This window comes from Sinocyclocheilus grahami, unplaced genomic scaffold, assembly GCF_001515645.1.
Source record: "Sinocyclocheilus grahami isolate Dianchi unplaced genomic scaffold, SAMN03320097.WGS_v1.1 scaffold464.1, whole genome shotgun sequence".
NCBI lineage: Eukaryota > Metazoa > Chordata > Actinopteri > Cypriniformes > Cyprinidae > Sinocyclocheilus > Sinocyclocheilus grahami.
Window position 1 is genome coordinate 692,146 of NW_015505643.1, and position 21,578 is coordinate 713,723.

The 21,578-nt window shown below is 38.4% G+C and overlaps 1 protein-coding gene across 1 annotated transcript in view; it reads left to right on the forward strand.

Moving 5' to 3' along the window:
- The first annotated feature begins 303 nt into the window (after positions 1 to 303).
- LOC107553059 (coronin-2B-like) overlaps positions 304 to 21,578 on the forward strand; it is a 45,535-nt gene continuing 24,260 nt past the window's right edge. Inside the window, exon 1 of the mRNA XM_016235150.1 lies at positions 304 to 526. Within this exon, the coding sequence (XP_016090636.1) occupies positions 512 to 526 (15 nt within the window). The 5' untranslated portion in view covers positions 304 to 511. The remainder of the gene's footprint in view (positions 527 to 21,578) is intronic.

The following is a 21,578-nucleotide window of genomic DNA, read 5'->3' on the forward strand; positions in this document are numbered from 1 at the left end:
CATTTTGTTTGCTTTCTGAATTTTGATTGAAGCAGCCAAGTTACCACAGTATGATTATAGTACTAGATACAGCAAGGAGAGAGAACATGAGTTTTAATATACGTTGTTTGCAGAGATCTAAATAGAGAGAACATGACATGGTAAACAGAGTGATGCTGTTGTGGACATCAATAATCTTCATTAACACTTACAGTAATCAGATTGACAGCATGGAAGGAGAAAGAGAGGGGGGGGGGAGCAAGGAGTAATAGTACTAACTGAGCTGGCTTCACTGCAGTATCCTGGCTACAGGACCATGCGGCACTGATAGGCTTGGATACTTAGCGAGAGACAGCAACCAAACCCTCCCTCCCCCTCTCTCTCTCTTCTCCTTTTTCACAATCTCTCGTGTCTCACTCTGCTGTCGTAGAGACTGCAGGCTGCACACACTCAGTGAGTCCTTCTCTCTCTGTCCTGTTGTCTCACTCAGCGTTTCAGGCACAGAAACGGACTCTTCTGCACTGTTCTCTGCATGACTGTCACAAAGGTAAGCATGTGCTGGAGCGTGTGAGGCTGGAAGGGGCTGCTGGGTTTGGGCTTCACTGCAGTGGGATGTTCTGCTGAATCTGTGACTGTAGTGTACCGCAGTGCCGGACAGGTGGAGTGTGTTTGTTAATGCAGGTGAATCTTATGCCTGCTGGATTTGCTGTGTGGTACAAACTTCTATGTGCGTTTGTCCAGTTGGCTCCCTGTGAGTGTTTAATGTGTGAGTGCCTGTCCCGCAGTAGGGCAGTGGGTCTTGGCTGGGTGAGGCATGTTTATGTGTGTGGTGTGTGTGTGTGTGTGTGTGTGTGGCTTTAGCAGACTGATTACGATGTGGAGCTCTTAATCCAGTGCTGTCCTGCATAAAGCCTGAGCTGTGCTTTTTTTTTCGAGGAGAGACTGAGACATCATATACTACAGTATGCGTGACAGTTATAAAAAGCAAAAAGAGGAAAGGAACAAGATGAGGAGGGGCAGGTCAAGGGATATAGGGAGAATTCAGGTCAACTGGGCCACTTTTTGACATTGAGATTATGATGATGGTCAAAAAGTAGCCAAATTTAGCTGAATTCATTTTATAAGGATGAATGTTGATCAGGCTAATTATGTCTATATTGTGCTTGTTTGTATGTTTATAAAAGTGTCTGTTTAAGTTTGATTTATGCCATTGGACTCCCATAGGTGTCATGAGCTGCTGGCTAATTTAACTTAATTCATAAAAGTTGGACAAAAATAACTATAAAATTATCTTAAATGCAGTACACAATCAAACAGATTTGTAAAGTCTGTAAAGCTAAAAACATACCTGGTCTAAGCCTGATATTGTAAAGATGAACACAAAAAGACGCTGTTTATAAGTCACATATACATACATACATATATATATATATACACGTTTATGCATTATATATATCTGTTTTGTATGTAAAATATATAAAATCTATAATATGAAACAATATAAGACTCACAACTCAACAGGACAAGTGATTTTGAAAATGGATAAATATTGTATTATATATTATATTATATTATTATTTAGAGTTGCAGTTCTTCATTTATGTGATGCATATCTCACTTAAATCTCAGTCAATGCCAGTGTTCATGCAGTGATGTGTGTTGCAGTTATTCCTGGCAGAACTACCGGCTTGACGCAGGTGCTAACTGTGTAAGAACTGATGTGAGTGTGTGTTTTGCTCTGATGGAGAAGGTTGAGATGTTGAGTGGGGGTTCGAGAGATGGGTACTGTCCAGAGCTGAATGACCTTGGAGTGTTTGTGTATGTGTGCTGACTGAGCAGAACAGCACTCTGTGTCAGACAGTGAGAGACAGAGAGCGATTCCACTCAAGAGTGTGTCTGCATATGTGAGAGTGAGTGCACATATAGACTAGTGTTTAACCACACAGCTGTGTGGCAGGATATCCTCACAGACTCTTGGGACTGAAACTGTCACACCCAGACAGTCCCATGAACAGGACAGGATGCATCTCTCACTGCAGGGCTATAAAACAGCTGGCTGCACATCACTTCCTGTCACACACAGCGCAATGCGATGGTTAATAAATCACTGTGGATGTTAATTTCATACAGGTTATGAACTAAAGGCAAAAAAGGCAAAATATTTTATTCAGTGGTGGGGGGAAAAAAAGTGTACAAAAAGTGCCTCTCACACAATCTAAGAAAAGTCCCCATATAACGTGTGTTAGAGCTAACTAGCACTAATATATAGCACATATAACTGGCACAGACTGGATAATAATTCATTATTATTTTAGTGAAATATTTACCAAAAAAAAGGACATTTGGCTAGCTATGCTAGTGCATAATTGGACCTTGAAAAATACCTTTAGAAATTATAAGATCTTTAAAAATTACATCAAAAGAGTCAACCACCTCAAAGTCACTCCCTAATTCCCACACTGACTTAAAGGTATGAAATCTACAGAAACATTGTAATCGATTACATAATAAGAGGCAAAGAAAGCAGGAGGAGGGGTTAGAGATCATTCGGTCTCCATAGAGTCGAAGGTCAACACATGTACCCTCATGCCTTTATTTAAAACGCAGCATATTTTTCACCCTGGGACAGAATTTAGTCTGATAGAAATGCCAACAGGCATCAGATTCTCCAGTGAATGTGGAGAACGGTTAAATTTCCCCCAATATCAATACACAGAGCCAGAAGGCGCATGTTCAATATCACTGAATGTGCTGTAAGTGTATTCATTGGGGGATTGTGAGAAGGGCCCTCATCTATGGTGTGTGTGGGTGGGTTTGCACATGTCTGCATGTCAGTAGGTCGAGAGGCATGTAGGAAGCTTACAGGTGTGTTTACAAAGCTAAGAGACAATTTTACATATAAAATGCACAGAATGTTTGAGCGACTGAGAAGACACTGCGTGGGTAGGAGGACTGTTAACTCACAGGTACACATTATTATAACTACACTCCATATGCACAACTGACCTCATGCAGATGGTGGGCATTTTTTTTGGCAGAAATTTGAATATAAGTTTATGCTATGTGTTACATACACTCAAAAAAATCACAAAGGTATGTTGGTAGGGATCATAGACTGTATAAAAACATGGACGTAGTGTCCGTGACGTAACCCGTAGATTTCCGAAGAGCGTTTTTTGAAGCTCAAAGTGGGCGGAGCGGGCCGTCGCCATCTTGGCAGCACGTCACCGTGCATCACTCCCGGATAATCGAAAATGGGCAAAGAGACGGGAGCAGGTTGCTGAAACCACGCCCATCTAGCTTGACGGCGGTGACAGCAGCGGCAATCCACCTGTCACTCAAGTGGCCACGCCATTAATTATGCAGAATTTTAAGGCTTAATATAATTTAAACGGATGAGTTATAACGAAATTAGCTATATAGACCAAAATCATTTTTGAACCAGGCTGTAAACATGTTTTTTTTCTGCTGTAAAGTTGAGCATTTTAACATGGGGAGTCTATGGGATCGACTCCCTTTTGCAGACAGCCTCTAGCGGCCAGTTGATGAATTACAGTTTAAGTCACTTCCTTGTTGGCTTCACGAGAGAGAGCGGGAGGTTGCCGCTTGGTAGGGATGCACCGGTTGACCGGCCATGACGATTTTTTTTCTTTTCTTTTTTCAGCCGATGTTTCCGGAAGTGCATTTGTGTGCACAGACTACGCTGGAATAATTCACGAACATGTCATTTGAGTGAAGTATTTCGAAATCGGTTTTCTGTCGCCTCTGGCTTGCTTAGTTGGGGACACTTCATTTCCAGCGATATCGTTGACATGATTGCAAAGATACTATTTAAACTGAGCTGGATGTTGACATCACTGAATTCAATGATGAACTGTCTTTAACTGAAAAATTAGTGTTTACTATTGTCATTTTGCATTATTGACACTATTTTCCTAATTAATGCTGTTCAGTTGCTTTGACACAATCTGTATTGTTAAAAGCGCTATATAAATAAAGGTGACTTGACTTGACTTGACTTAATCCTGCTCCTGCTGAATTTCTGACCATTACCACCCGCTCCCGTGCATCAGGGAGCCGCTATCAATATGCGGAGTATTTAAATCTCTTTTGAATTAACGCTGGCTGTTCACTTCTACTTTTGATTTCTCAGTGTAAAGGGAGCACATCTTACGAGATCAGATATTTGTCAATGAGCTCAGGATCTTTTGAGCACCAAATCCTCCAGCATGATCTGGTCAGCCATTTCTCCTCTCATCAGTCAAATCTGACTCCTGCCCACAGCTCGTGTTAGATGCAGGGTTGTCAAGTCCGCATCTTTTTCCATGGAATTGGGCCACTTTTAAACTGTTGCCATGGCTTGATTTTCTCCCGTAGGTTAAAGGTTTGAAATGTTGCTTAAAGGGGTCCTATTATACTTTTTCACTTTTTCAACTTTAGTTAGTCTGTAATGTTACTGTTTGAGCATAAAAAAGATCTGCGAAGTTACAAAGCTCAAAGTTCACTTCAAAAGGAGATATTTTATTTAACAGAAATCAATTTTCAAAAACGAACGACTCGTTTGGACTACAACGCATATTTTCCGGGATTTGTGATATCACAAATACCGACGAATGGGACAAGACCTGGTTGAGCTGCACTAGAGAAGGCAACGAGTGTTATCACTATGTCGGAGACACACTAGCTTTCCCAAGGCAGATGAACTTAGAGTGGTTACAATCATCTGGGCTTAAATCACACTCAAATTGATTTGATTTTGAGCAATATTTACACTGAAGCTCGCAGGCGGTTATGGTAAGGGGCATGACATTTCCCGACCAGGCGCCGAGTGCTGCCAATCACAACACACACTGGCCCAGCTAGTAAAGTAAAGTAAAGTAAAGTAAAAGAAAATAAAATAAATAAAAGGAACAAGCCCTTTAATGTCCTGCCCAAGCTTCAGTCTCAATATTAATCATAGTTCCCCTACAGGATATTTCAGTAAAGCTTTAATACAATCCTGCAAATCACAACAAAACTGTTTGGTTTCTGTAGGTTTGTTTCAATGCATGCACTTATAAATTCATGAAATAATATTTTCTAATTGCTAAAATTCCACTATAGAATATTTTATAGGTAAGGGATAATCAATGGCTAGCCATGCATTAAAGGATTTTAATGCATGACGTGGAGGTAAAGAACCACCCGATGCGAAGCGGAGGTGCATTAAAATCCTTTAATGCATGGCTAGCCGTTGATTATCCCGCTTATTCCATGGTCATTTGCCAAGTTATAGACAAGTTAAAATTTGCATTGCTCTTTGTAGCACAATATTTGGCCAATGGGTAAAAATGACATTTATTTTCGACAGTTACGGTTTGTTAGCGCTAGCATTCTGGCAGCTTCAAATCAGACACAGAGATGAAATAGTGCGGAAAGACCACATTTATTTGAATGAATTATAGTATGTATTTCAATTAATTATCAATCGATCGAGAGAGAGAGAGAGAGAGCGAGAGAGATGACTGCTGTGTGTAGCTGCATCTGCGCATCTCTCTCTACAAACAATTACTTCAAAAACAGCGATTTTACCACCTCGTTGCTGGGGAATATAATGTAGCAATCTAGTATCTATCTTTTATTTTAGTAATAAAAATCACGGGGAAGCGTTGACAACAAGTTTGTGTGTGTGTGCAGCACAATCTGCGATCTGCGATCTCCGACCTCTCTCTCTCTCTCTCTCTCTCTCTCTCCGTGTGTGTGTGTGTGCGAGCGAGTGATGCGTATTGGTTAGTGTGCATCAATTAAAGCAGCGCATTAATATAGAATGGTAATTAAACTGACTTGGAAATACCTGTGCATTAAACGGTTTTACTGCATACCTGCCAGCCAATCAGAATGCAGTATTCAGACAGACCATGGAATAAAAGAGAAATAACCAATAGATGCAAGCCTGGGTTGTCTTGTGGAATTAAGCTACTTCTATACTAGTTGATTTGCCGCTAGTTGATTGTATATCTTAGACATTTTATATTCTACCAATGATAAAACTGTTCTAGATTATGAGTTTTGTGAGGGAGTGGCACTGGAAAGGAGACCTTGAGCTCCTTAATGAAAACAGAGGAGTATGACACATAAAAGTGACTGTCAAGTAAAATATTTACTTTAGGTATAGGAGCGCATATTTCGATTGTCACGCTACGCTGTTCAGGAAGAACACGGGAGGCACGAAGGAATGTTTAGCAGTCTTTAATCAAGGAAACACTGGGAATCATCACAACAGACGTATGAGTCACACAAGTAGAACCGACAAATACAAACTGAACAGACTGGGGCTTATAAGGACTGGATAACCAAAATCAATTAATAATCAAACTAAACAAGGACCGGAAACAAGACCAAATAAGGCAAAACAGGAACTGAAACACATGACAAAACAGGTCTAGTCCTGACAGGCATAGAGTCATTAGTCTAGTTTTGAGCTATTTTTGATGGGACATTGGGCTAGTAATGTTTAGCAAACCTGGCAACCTTGAGTACAAACTTGACTGGATGCTGGTTTTTGTTTTATCCTCAGAAGGAATCTTATAATCTGGACTAAATTTGCAGGCTATTATGCCCTATGCAAGCAGTGTGAACACATGCTGAGAAGAGTCACATTTGATCCAAGTCCTAACAGCTAGCTTAGCAACTCAAACCTCCCGCTGGCCAATGTGCTTATACAGAAAACATCCAATAATGAACAAAAAATAAAAGGTCTGGCATTTTTATTCAAATTTTTTTAATGAAGCCTGAGAAATTGCAAGACAATGTATTCATTGATGCAGATATGAGAACGCCTCTGTCGATATTATGTGGTGAGAACGAACTGCTCTAACTCCACAGAGACTGAGAGTTTCTTTGGGACGTTCTATAGAAAAGGAAAGGAGATCATGTCATTTATAAATATCTTGCTCAGCTGCTGCAGAGCTGTAGTGAACATGAGGTAGAGACACTGGGAAGAGGATGTACTTTCTGTGGTCCTGGGATGGTGAGCGAGTGCAGTAGGACTCTGTAGATAAACAACAGCTGTGGGGCATCAGTGTGTGATGTTCACACTATCTTGTAATTCTCATTGTCTGTCTTTGCTCTCTTTTCACTCCTACTCTAAGGCACAGAAACTGAGAAAATATTATATTAAGATTCTTGCCTTAAGATATTTGTATCTATTGCCACTGCAATCCTAGACGCATAGACAGATATACACACTCACAAGCTGTACAGTCAAGAATGAGTCACAATGTAAAAACATCCATGAAAACAGCAACCAACTTTCAGCTCAACCAACGGCGTGAGTTTTTTCATTAAAGAGCCTCTATTATGCTACTTGAAATGTTCATAATTTGGTTTTGGGAGTCCCCAATAACAGGTTTACATGCATGCAAGGTCAAAAAACACTTTCAATTTCTTATTTTATGCATTTAATTTTACGTTATTTCTCAACAACTCTCAAACAATTCGTTAGAAGATTCATCTTTCCAAACCCCACCTTTGCGTGAGGCTACTCTGCTCTGATTGGTCAGATAACCCAATCTGTTTTGATTGGTCTACTGTGTACAGCACATGTCGGAAACGGAACGCCCATTGCCATTACTGGATTGCAGCATGTCAATAATACATCCTATTATAATAATAATAGTGCTCCACTCTGTTCTAAAAAGTTGTTTTACTCTTATGTAAGCGAACCGGACCCACAGCTTGGTAGTGAAGACCCAAACAATAATGGTATATGTGTTAGAGTACTGATAAAGCACTGCATTTTTGTAAACCAAAGTATTGCTCCATCCTTTATCATTAATCGACACATTTCTAGACAATAGCAGTCCCACAGCTGATTAGCAGAACTATAACATGAGTTAGCCGGAGACCTACAGCTGTACTGAGTGTATACACAACACACAAAACTACATATTATGCACGCTCAACAGAACATCAAAGCAACAATTATTAATCATGCTTACAGCTTGTGATTCAGAGGAGTAAACTGTTACAAACAAACTGGGCACTGACCCATCTTTCAAAGACAACTACTTTAATATTGCAATCCCATTTTTGTGTCCCTATGTGACAGAGGTCCACAGAGGAACATGGGACCAGAGAAGGAAATGCTACAGCCTACACAAATCAAACAGTGTGGGAGAGGGAACTAAAGCGTGACAGCATGATGAAGATGGGTCATAATGTTCCGCTCTCAAGATTTCAACATGCTTCTCCTAATAACACAGTCTCATGAAAACTGAGCTTATTATCTGTAATGCAGTACAGCAACACATTCCATTGAGTGATCCCACTCTCCAATGACTCTTTTAAATTTAGAGGTGAACAGCAATCTGCTGCAGTAAAATGCTGGTAAATGTAAATAAGAGATCCATTTTGCAGTGTACACAGCTTCAGGCAAATGGTAGTTCTTGCGAAAGTGGATAATTTGCACGAGACTGAAGTCATGGACCGCTTCAGTGTTATTTGCTTGCTTTCTTTATATAATATATTCTCAGTTTAAATAACTGTTTTGTTTTTGTTCATGTACATGTCAGGTTTCCTGTCATTTGTGTGTTGTAATTTCAACCCTTACCCTCTATGAGTTCATCAAAACAAAGAATAGACTGCTTACCAACACTGTCTGTTCGTGAAGACAGTGTGGGGATGTGACACTTCAGGATAGCGCACACATTCGACACAATATAATCCAATTGCCATTATAAATTTTGATATGCTTCCTTTCAAGGATGTCCTTTTAAGAATTTTAAGGATGTCGGTAGCTATTTCCATTCAAGATGAAAATGAAATTTAGGCAGAAAAAAAAATAATTTACAATTTATTTATGAATAGTTGTCAATCATTTTTGTGACATCTTTATCTAAATTTGTTTCCATCATAGTGTATGTGCATGTCTTCATACAGAATAAAAATCTTGTCAACCTGAATTAAGCGTATATGTTTTTTATCCAAATTTTGAAACTTTTTTAATGCAATATTCCAAAATTTGCACAAAAACACATGGACGGCCTTCATGATCATTAGCAAGCCCATGCAGAATCTGATGCGGCAGATTACCACAGAACTGAAATGCCTGTCAATCACAAATCCTTTTTTGCACGTTTATTAAATATTATGGCTAATTTTGTGATTCCAGATATTAATAATAGTCTAGTACTCTCAGCTTGGTTTAACACATTTTCTCTTTTTTAAATCCATTTAACAGATTCCCCTTCCTCCACAAAATTTGCACAGAAATTGTGAAAAAAGTTAGCAGATTCCATCTGGGCCTGGTCATAAGAGAGAAAGCACAATGAGAACATTATGAAAATGTGTTTGATACTTCAGGCTGAAGTAAACAATACCTACAAGTTGTCTGAGGTTATTTCCACTTAAAAGGAAAAAGAGAGCAGCTTTTTTGTGAGCAGAAAGAAAGAGATAGGTCAGCTGAGCGCTGTGAAGGTTCACATTCCTTCCCAGCATTCTCTGGCCCTCAGCAGTGTTTTTAAAGTGATATGCCAAAAACTCAAGCCTTTTATTTTCTTAGAAAACGCATCAGTGAGAAAGTGCAAAGGAGCAAAAAAGCGTGTGTGTGTGTGTGTAAGAGCAATGTTAGACACTGCACTTTCATAACAGCATGGGATAGCTATTCCAGCAAAAATGATCAATATTATTATAAATACCAGCCAGAACATGATAACATTCAATCAAATAATTCAAATTCAGTTCTATATGAAATCTATAAACTCTCTATTGCAATAGGGCCAACAAAAACCTGCTTGAATGGAGAAATCAAGATGGAAAATATGGGCTGGATAGAAAGCAAACTTGGCATGAGAAATTAATTACATGTATTACAGTCCTCAGGAAGAAAGTCAGTGTTGTGCAGTGTTAATTTTGACAGCAAACTTTGATTTAGTTTTAGTCATAGTCTTTTGACTGAAATGCCATTTAGTTTTAGTCATATTTTAGTAATCTGAATTGTTTTTAGTTTTAGTCATCTATATATCATACGATTTTAGTCTACTAAATCTAGAGTAAATTTAGTCGGCTAAAATCTAATGGGTTTAGTTACAGTGCATTTATTAAGCATTTCCCTAAAATTGCCAAACTCATTATATAGGTTTGATATTAAGGTTTTATCATGATAGACCCCGATTTAACTGCGGTGACAGTGACCCACAACATGCCTTTATGTTAAAATTAAATAAAACCACTTCTCATAAAGAAAAAGAACATGGTCTTATTTTTAATGAAATGCCAATGGTTATATAGGCTAACTACGCATTCTTTACAACAAATTGTCTACCATATTCTTCATTCTTTCAAGCAGACATATTTATTTCTATAAATAAATTTAGATGAATCTTTAGGGCTACTAAAGTTTTTCAGTCAAGAGCAGTGCGTGATTTTCTGTCTTTCTTTTGTTGCTTGATTAACATCAATGACTCGGACAAGAGCAACTAAATTAGGCTGCTATCCCTTTAAAACTGAATGCACAGCTGCAATGGATGCAATGTACTAATACACGTTCTCCCTACTGTTTACGTTCACTTAAGACGTAGTCAACTGTGTTTACGTGAATACTCGTCAAAACGGACAATTCGACATCATTTTGTGTGTAATTCTCCGTTCATGCAACGCGAAAGAGTACTTGCGCACTGTGAGACACGCTTTGTGTGTATGCTTCAGTGTCTGCGCTCAGAAAACCGGACCGAATTGAGTTCTCTCTTGCATCGTCAGATTTATCCATATGTCTGCTCTTCTTTTACTCCCACATATTGACATTTTTGAACGTTTTATGCGACATGCAGCAAGTGTATGTTAGCTTATGTCCTGCCAGGTTCAGATGTACACATCTAACCTCCTAACTATGCAGCAGATTTGTTCTGAATGAATCTCTTCCCAAATCGTCCCTCCCTAACATTTTCGTCTCGTTTTTATTCGTTGACAAAAATGTCAATAGATTTACGTCATAGTTTTTGTCATTCAAAAAGAGTTTTAGTTCATTATCGTCGGCGAAAAAAATGTTGTTGATGAAAATTATGACGAAAATTATTCGTCAACAAAATTAACACTGGTGTTGTGGAAGGCAATTTAAAGTGGCATGAATCTAACCCCATGTGATCTTGGATTTACGGCAGCCCAAAGTTCCTTCAGGCAGTTTTCAGAGCGCTTCGCTCTGCTTCCAACCTACAATTAATCAAACTTCACCGACTAAACAAATTCCCGTGGCCTAATGGTTAGAGAGTCGGACTCGTAACCCAAAGGTTGCAGGTTCGAGTCTCGTACCGGCAGGGATTGTAGGTGGGGGGAGTGAATGTACAGCGCTCTCTCCCACCTTCAATACCACGACTGAGGTGCCCTTGAGCAAGGCACCGAACCCCCAACTGCTCCCCGGGCGCCGCAGCATAAATGGCTGCCCACTGCTTCGGGTGTGTGTTCACGGTTTGTGTGTGTTCACTGCTGTGTTTGTGCACTTTGGATGGGTTAAACGCAGAGCACTAATTCCGAGTATGGGTCAACATTCTTGGCCACATGTCACGTCACAAAAAGAAGCACATATAGAAGACACTAAAGAGGATATTTGAGAAAAAAAAGTATGGCAATGTTGTGGACATTTTCAGAGCAAAACAAAAGGTACTGCTTGACAGGGCCTGAGGCCTGAACAGACAGATTGCCAGGTGGAGACCCACTGACACAGATTTCAGCTCTAACACTCCATCTGTTTGGGAAGCTACACTTTTTAAATATACCACTATTTAAAGAAATAGTTGACCAAAAAATTAACAATCATCCAATCAACATTAACTGACTTTTTCATGAGCTCAAATCCATGCATGAGTCCAAAATGGGACACACGCATGCATTTGTGCAGAAACAGAAATCTGTCAATAAAGAATTTTTTTTTTTTTTCTGCTAATGACGTCAGTGACACAAATTACAAAAAAATCATACGGAGCATCAAATTATATTTAATTATATTTAATATCTTAATATCTTAAACTAGATTTTATATCTTAAAGAATTATTTTTATTAAATTTAAAACACTGCACATTTTGGAAGTGTCCCTTATTTGACAAACCCTGTTCCGTTCATGAGCACTCTGCTAACAGGCTGAGGAGATTCTAAATGTGCAGTGCTGGGAGTTGCTCCAGGTCCAGAACTGGAAAAATATAGTCTAGCTTATAATTAAAAATTAAAAAGACACAATCGATTTTACCAGTGCCTGATTCTTTTTCAGGGGGCTCTTAAAAGCATGAAATTGACTTACATTTTACCTGTTTACTACCTGTTTAATACAAAATGAGGTTTAAAACTGATTTTCAATTTCTCACTAGTGCATGTGTTAGATTACGTTTCACAGAAATCACAGTTTTTGTCCTTGAATGCTACCGTAATAATGCCATCTCCCCTGATATTTTTGCTTAATAGTTTTACTCATTACCTCGCTCAGCCGCTCATACAGCTGTTTTATATTTGACACTAGCCTGAGCACATTTCAGAGCACACCTTGCAAAAGCCCGTTTTAGCTCAGAGTGCTGTGCTGGCGATCACGCTGAAATAGAATCGTGCCAGCAATGAGGATTGTAGGTGGGGGGAGTGAATGTACAGCGCTCTCTCCCACCTTCAATACCACGACTGAGGTGCCCTTGAGCAAGGCACCGAACCCCCAACTGCTCCCCGGGCGCCGCAGCATAAATGGCTGCCCACTGCTTCGGGTGTGTGTTCACGGTTTGTGTGTGTTCACTGCTGTGTTTGTGCACTTTGGATGGGTTAAACGCAGAGCACTAATTCCGAGTATGGGTCAACATTCTTGGCCACATGTCACGTCACAAAAAGAAGCACATATAGAAGACACTAAAGAGGATATTTGAGGAAAAAAAAGTATGGCAATGTTGTGGACATTTTCAGAGCAAAACAAAAGGTACTGCTTGACAGGGCCTGAGGCCTGAACAGACAGATTGCCAGGTGGAGACCCACTGACACAGATTTCAGCCCTAACACTCCATCTGTTTGGGAAGCTACACTTTTTAAATATACCACTATTTAAAGAAATAGTTGACCAAAAAATTAACAATCATCCAATCAACATTAACTGACTTTTTCATGAGCTCAAATCCATGCATGAGTCCAAAATGGGACACACGCATGCATTTGTGCAGAAACAGAAATCTGTCAATAAAGAAATTTTTTTTTTTTTTTTCTGCTAATGACGTCAGTGACACAAATTACAAAAAAATCATACGGAGCATCAAATTATATTTAATTATATTTAATATCTTAATATCTTAATTTGATATTTGATATTTGATTTGATATCTTAAAGAATTATTTTTATTAAATTTAAAACACTGCACATTTTGGAAGTGTCCCTTATTTGACAAACCCTGTTCCGTTCATGAGCACTCTGCTAACAGGCTGAGGAGATTCTAAATGTGCAGTGCTGGGAGTTGCTGCAGGTCCAGAACTGGAAAAATATAGTCTAGCTTATAATTAAAAATTAAAAAGACACAATCGATTTTACCAGTGCCTGATTCTTTTTCAGGGGGCTCTTAAAAGCATGAAATGGACTTACATTTTACCTGTTTACTACCTGTTTAATACAAAATGAGGTTTAAAACTGATTTTCAATTTCTCACTAGTGCATGTGTTAGATTACGTTTCACAGAAATCACAGTTTTTGTCCTTGAATGCTACCGTAATAATACCATCTCCCCTGATATTTTTGCTTAATAGTTTTACTCATTACCTTGCTCAGCCGCTCATACAGCTGTTTTATATTTGACACTAGCCTGAGCACATTTCAGAGCACACCTTGCAAAAGCCCGTTTTAGCTCAGAGTGCTGTGCTGGCGATCACGCTGAAATAGAATCGTGCCAGCAATGAGAAACAGTCAAAAGAGATTAGCCAAGCAGGAACACAACAGGCTAATACGACATTGTCATGTCACTGTGGAAGGTCACGGTGCTCATCAGCGGCTGCGTAACACTATTACAGGATGCCAGCCTCTGAGGTCTGGCTGATATTGTTATAGCACCATCTGAAATGGCAGCGCTTTGTCTAAATCATTCACACTGTGGCTTCTCAAGTCTTATGGAAAATATACAAAAAGGCAGAAACGGGTAGAATACAGTCATATAGAAATATGAGTAGGTATGGGCGATACCTCTTATTTTATTTTCGATCTGATACCAATATTTTCAAGCCCAGTATCATCGATATCGATACCGATAAACTAAATTGATCTTTTAAATTATTAAAAGAATATAATTATAATGAATTACTTATATAATAATAAGTAATTATACTCACTTAATATTAGATTTTAAAGCCACGTTTTGTTTTACATTTCATAGGCCTTATTTGTTTACACTGTCAGAAATAAAATATCCTATAATTGTATTTTAGCCCTTTACTGGGGCAGTAACCTCACAGGTGCAACTATACCCCTAAAAGTGAGCACATTAGTACCATACAAGTATGCATGCTTTTAGGGTAGATAAGTTACAAAGGTGCACCTTTGAGGGTACCTCATGAAAAATAAACATGGTGTTACATAAGTACTCAAATGTATTATTTATTATTATTACCATGTTAAACTGTGGTTACTGCAGTTTTACTACAAATACTGTGGTAAACTGTGGTAACTGTGATAAAACCATGGTTAATTTTTGTAAAAGGTTGTACCCCTAAAGGTGAAACTTTAGCGCATTTTTTTCTGGCAGATTTATTAACAGCAATTACAGAACATAACACAATCCATTTGAACTTTTAACAACCAGTTTAAATAAATTTACTTGCACAAACTAGCCAATTTAAAATAAATATTACATGTACACAAAAGTTTGGGGTCAGTAAGATTTTGTAATTTTTTTTAGGTCTCATGCTCACGAAGGCTGCACTTATTTGAACAAAAAAAAAAACAGTATAAGCAGCAATATTGTGAAATATAACAACTAAAAATAACTATTTTCTATTTTAATATATTTTAAAATGTAATTTAAAATGCATCTGTGATAAAAGCTGAATTTTCAGCATCATTACTCCAATCTTCAGTGTCACATGATCTATCAGAAATCATTCTAATATAATTTGCTGCTCAAGAAGCATTTATTATTATTGCTGCTGCTTCATATTTGTGTGGAAACCGTCAGGCATTTTTCTTTAATTTTATATATAGTAACAATGTTATGTAATGTAATAATGTGGCAATGGTTTCTATAGATCTACTTATGCTTCTGATGCTTTTGGGAAACGCAGCCCTATTTAAACAAGCACTCTGAGCCATGCGTCAGCAGCGAACGCTGTCTGTGATTGATTGGTTCTGTCTTTCAGCATTTGCGTGTTTTCCGATGAGCAGGAGAAATTGTTCTATCCAACACAATTATTCACTAATATACACTCTAAAAAATGCTGGGTTAAATATAACCCAGCGCTGGGTTAAAAAGGGACAAACCCAGCTATTGGGTTGTTTTGACCCAGCGGTTGGGTTCAAAACATCCCAACCGCTGGGTCAAAACTGGGTCAAAGCATTTTTTAGAGTGTAGTCTATTTTTCCACTTAGAAGTTTATTTTATGCACTGAATTTCTTGATAAATAAATACAATTAATGGTTAAAAAAATCCACTTTATAATCAATATTTTTATGTGAGGATCGATCCTTTCGATACAACATCAGTATCAAAAGTATCGATACTTAAGGATCGATCCGCCCATCCCTAAATATGAGTACAATCAAACAAAAATCAGTCTACTAAGTAAGAATCGGTCATTACAAAACCTATAGATCGACCACTATTCTTAATATTGCTTAGCTTTTACACAATGCCTAGGTTATGGCACTCTGACTATTTTGGGTTTGGATGTGGTGTGTTTGGCTAATTTATCCAGGGCAGAAGGCATGTCTGAGCCATGATGCTCCTCTTCTGTGTAGCACAGGAGCAGACGGTTACTTACAGAGACAGCAGGAGAGAAAGTCTGTCTAGTCAGCAAAGCATCGCCAAATCTGAAGCCTTAATCCAATTTATGAAAGGACTTTCTCCAAGAACAGAATGCAGGAGAGGGACTAACTTATGCACAGCTTTCATAGGATTAGAAAGCACAACGTAGACTGAGCAGTACAAGGGATAAGACGTAGTAAAGTGTGAATGCCACCAAATAATGATTTAATCTCATATAGGCAAAAATCTTTGCTTCAAATTGTCAAAATACACATTAATGCTCTAAAGTTCGAAAGCTGTCATTCATATTTTCACACCAATGAGCATACATTAAATTAGCATTTTCAGGTGTTCATTTACATAAAAGCCATAGTTAGAATTTGAATTTTCATAAATGCAAAAGGACTCTATTGGCAAAAGCACTGTTCTAAAATAGAAGAACAGCCATTTTAAACTATTTTATCAATACTTTTAAACTGAAATGTAAATATATTGTCTGGAATTGCTTCCTCTGTGAAAGATACAGGTGATGCTGCCTCAGAATCTGGCCAAAACCAGTTAGCATTGAAGGCAGCATAATGTTGCTGCTTATTTAGAACAGTCTTTGTGTCTGAAGTATTTCTATGATGCCTTAAAATGGCCTCCTAGGTAGGGAACTCATTATGTTCCGGAACTATTAAAGGGGGCATCGGTTGCAAAATTCACTTTTACATGGTGTTTGCATATAATGTGCCTTAGCAGTGTGTGGATACAACCACCCTACAATGATAGAAAAACCATTCACTCCTTTTTTTTAATCCACAGAAAACCTAAACAGTCTCTATTATCAAGCTGTTTTGATTTTCTGAGCAATATGACATCATACTGCTCAGGCCCCACTCCCAGCTGCTGACGGACTGTCCCGTATTAGCATATTTCCACTCCCGACATCAGATCACTGAGGACGCAGTGGATAAGTTTTGTTTTTGATGGTAACGTGCCACCGAATACACAAAAAAGAGATGGGTGGGGTGAGCAGTACCTCATTATCATTTAAAGAGACATGCACCGAAATGGGTCACTGTGAACGGAGTTGTTTTTGTCAAGGTAAAAAGGGTGTTATTTTACACGTCCATTGAGGAATTATATCCAAAGTATGCTGCAGACATTTCATGAAGACCCTGAAGAATCCTACCAACTTGTGGAAAATTGGCAATAACCTTTTCTCACAGATTTCCATTTCTATGAATTCCTGTAGAAACGTTGCTCAGCAAGTGAGGAAAACATGGACTGTACAGACTGTGAGGTTTAGTATTAAAATACTGTGTCACTGACAGAGGTTTTTGTCAGGTTTGATTATTACGTGTGCTGTCACACTGTGCACAGTTCATCCGAGAAAAAACATCTGACATCTTTATCTCTCAGGACTCTGTTTGTTTTAGTTGCTATCAATCAAAAAACAGCAAGTTGCTATTAAAGCTACTTGGGCAGCTTCAATGAATTATTCCTGACAGGTGAAGTGGATATCTACAGAATCAGAGATGACAGGCTTTTAGTCTTTATGCAATTTTTTGCTGGACTCCTGGCATTCCAAACTAAGAAATATGTAGGTTGGGATGGAAGTAATTTTGCAAAGTGCATCTACATCTGTGTTGGAGCTCTCTAAATAATGAAAAGTATTCTGCCAACAGAAAGCGATCACCATGATTTTGCCAAGTAAGACATGTTCCTGGATCAACATCTTTTGTTGATCCTGGATCAACATTACTGTCCAAAAATACAGACCTAACCCAATCCCTACCCCTAAACCTAACCTTACCCATAATTTATTCCTAAAATCAGAGGGAAATTATAGCTTATTAACAAGGGTGTAGAAGCACCTATTCCTGATTGTAAGCCTAAAACTGACATTTCCTGAAAAGTTATCTCTCAATTCTGATTGGTTGATTGGAATGATTTTCCAGGGTCAACAAGGATGTTGATCCAGGAACATGTTGTACTTGGTCAAATCACGCTCACCAGCAGAGAGCAGCTCCTGCGGTAAAGAAACTTTGCATGTCAAACTTTGCATGCTTTAACCCCATTTGACCCCCTCTTAAAAGACCAGATCCAAGAGAATAGTTCTGATGCACCTATCTGAAAATACCGCAGTGATTTTGGTCTATTTTGTTTGTCTCTTGGATGCAAAGAGTCCGTACCGAATATTCTTCTTGAGCACTTGCCAGATGGCCATCCTTGCAACTGGGGTTCGTGTTTTTGTTGCATGCTGTTCAGAGCTGGCATCAGGACATCTCAAGCTGCGTCAGAAAGCTCACTCACATAGCAGTCACTCTGTATTCTCTATGCATGCTAAAAAGTCACACTCTATGCCTACTTTCATTAAGAAATCTCCTCATTTCATGCTTAATTAGTCATGTCTTAACACAGCAAAATGTCATTAGTGAATCCTGTGTAATTTGATTGACAGATCAGCAGAGAGCTGAGTCATGGTCTAGTCTCATGGTGACCATAATGATCACCCCACCCCCTACCCCCTCCACCTCCTAATGTGTGCCATCCTTTGTCTTTCCTCTCTCTACCTCCCCACCGTAATCCCCATCTATCCATCTGTTGGTTCTGCTTATCACACCCTGACCATTAGCAACAGGGAGGTTAGCAGAAGGAAAACAACAGACAGCTCCTCTCCTGGCAATGACAATCTCTAGGGGTTGCTCTTTCAGTCACTGCAGTGATGCTTAAAGACACAAGGACATGGGAGGACATATGGGAGGAAGAAGTCTTTTTAGTACTGGTTTTGAATATTAAGAAATAAGTAAATCATTGTACAGTATATTATTACTAAAAAGTCAAAAGTCGATTGCAATTTTTTTAGAGCTTTGCATTACTAGAAAAAATCTTTTTAAATATAAATAGTCTAGAAAACACACCTTTAAAAATTAGCCTACCTCATATATCAGGTTTTTTCATGGTTCTTCAAAGAAAAAAATAACAATTGAGGGGATGGATTAAATGAAGAATTATATTAAATATTAGCTGTTTTGTTTTATTTTAATGCTTGTTTTGTCTTATTTCAAGTCATCTTGAGGCCACCACATTTGCTGAGGTCCCCTAGTGTGCCCCGGCCTCCTGGATGTAAACAACTGATTTTGATCTTATATTGGCTTATATTAAAATGCTTAAATAATTTGTTGATTTAATAATATATATGAATTTGTATAATATATAAATTTTCAATCTATCACTGGGAAAGCGATAAACAATACTCGGTGATTAGAGAAGGATTGAGTGGTTGTTATATAGTGTGTGTGTGATTGGCTGCAGGTGAGTCCAATCAGTGCAATGGAGCATGGGAAATGTAGTCCAGGGTGACGTGCAACAGTTTGTGTGGTGTGAGAGTCAATGTAATCAGAAGGCGACCTCTGGTGGTGAGCAGAAGGAAGACCACGGACCGGATTCGTGACAAATATATGCACCATATAACATATTCATTATCATTTTTACTGTTCTTCAATGTTTAATTTTATGTTTGAATAAATCCATCAAGTTTTTATGACAGCCACCATTTAAACGTTTATATAAAAAAAATGAATTGAAGTAGAAATATTATTATGAAACTGTAATTTTATTACTGTAAAAACGTTATACTCAATACTCAAAAACTCAATATTATAGTAATGTAGTACCAACTGACTTATGTATATTTTACAGCATTAGTTGAGAGATTTTTTTTCCTTGAGAAAATTTGGCATGTATACCTGATATATATCCAAAATAATCTATATTGAATTGAATCGGTAATTGAATCGAATCGCAAGCTTGTGAATGAGAATTTAATCGAATTGTGAAATTTGTGTCAAAACCCCGCCCTATTCTTTATCAAAGTCTGATAACCCCCTTAAGGACATCCTGTCCCTAAGTGCATGAACAACAACATACAGTTTATATCCCCAGATGACACTTGCAGCACTTTACCTTTTTTTTTGCATACGAGTTATCAAAATAAATCCTTTAAAAGGAATCAAATTGAATATAAAAAATGAGCCTTGGCAGCAAAGTATTGCTTACATTTCACAGAAAAGTATTTGTTGTTTAGTATTAAACATTTCTTTCTTTCTGTCTCCCCACTCTGTCAAACCCACCATCTTCTGTCTTTGAGCTTTAGTGCTGTAGCCTGACTGCACCCATCCTGTCTGTCTGATCCCTTACAGAGACGAAAAGGGAGGAAACTGGTAGTCTTGTTTCTTGTGTTTTTAAGGAAGTATGTCATGACACACTCGATAAATTTCCCAGTGTTCTTAGATCAACATCCTGCTGTTCAGCATCATGGCAAAATAAATTATATTTTACCTGAGTTTTAAACGTGAGTTGTTGCCGTCTGTATTGAATCTAAAAAAAAGACTGTGTGTGTCTAATTACTCAACAAATTACTCGTATGAGTCAGTTCTTTATAGTGAATCAAAAATATACAGCACAACCAGTGTAGTATGATTCACAAACAAATTACTTCTATGAGCTGGTTCATTAAATAAATAGTTAAAACCGATGATTATGATGATAATATCAAGATGAAGCAAGTTGTGAAATCAATCAAGACAATAATTGGCTGTGCTGCAGTGTACCTCCTGTTGAATACCCCTAGTCTAAAACAAGGCTGACTTTTCATCATTTTTCTCCCTTTACACTGTTAGGCCATTTACAATGAGAGACATGTTTCAGTATGTTATATATGAAGTACAGTGTGCAAAATTTTCAAATCTGAAAGTCAGTTGTTACAGCTGCATCTGCCCTGCCTGGTGGAGGAAAAATACAGCCAAGCAGACAACCAATACCAAACAAAGCGCACCCCAGTACACAAAACACCCTCCAGTACTGTAGTAATGAAGGTCTCTATTCTCCCTCCCCTGAGTTCTGCCCTCACTGAGAATTGAAGGGATTTAAATGCCCTTCAGCTCTTGACAAAATGATTCTGGTTTGGAACTTAACTTATACATGCAATTGTTTTCCTTAAGGTATTTTCCATTGCTGAATAACAATGGTTTGTGGCTTAGGATGATCTCATTACTGTGTGTGTGCACGAATATAGCGAATCCAGTGAAAACAAATATACACAGAAAAAATTCAGAGTTATCATTTGCCACTTGGCAGCTATATATCAGGTAAATCTCATGTTGTCCTCATTATATCTCTGTCTGCAGTAAAGTAAATGCTGAATTTTGTATAGCAAGTTTCCCAAAGATCGGGGCTGGCAGACTTTGGACAGACTTAAGGACAAGATTTATCGAAGCTTATGTTAAAACCTGTCTCTACAGTCACCAGCATTCATTCTGACTTCTCTGTGTGTGAAAGGACAGCATGCAACTTGACCTGGCTCTCTTTCAGCTGTATTTCATTCACAGCTGGAGCCAGAGCTGCCAAAACAGACAGTGGGTCTCCAGGCTCAGAGTTATTTAACTCCCACAGAGACAGAATGGCATCAGAACTCACTCGTGCTACTCGGAAGTGGGAGCTGGAGGTTAGCTGCTCTAATGTCCAACAAAGACGGGCTCCCTGACATGGTGAGGGGCTGAAAGCAGTCTAACCAATGACCAGCTGTGGCCCTCTGGAGGCCTTTCATCACTTTTTTTTTGTCCCATTTTAAAGACAGAAGAGGCTTGCTTCCTGACTTGGAAGCTGTTGGAATA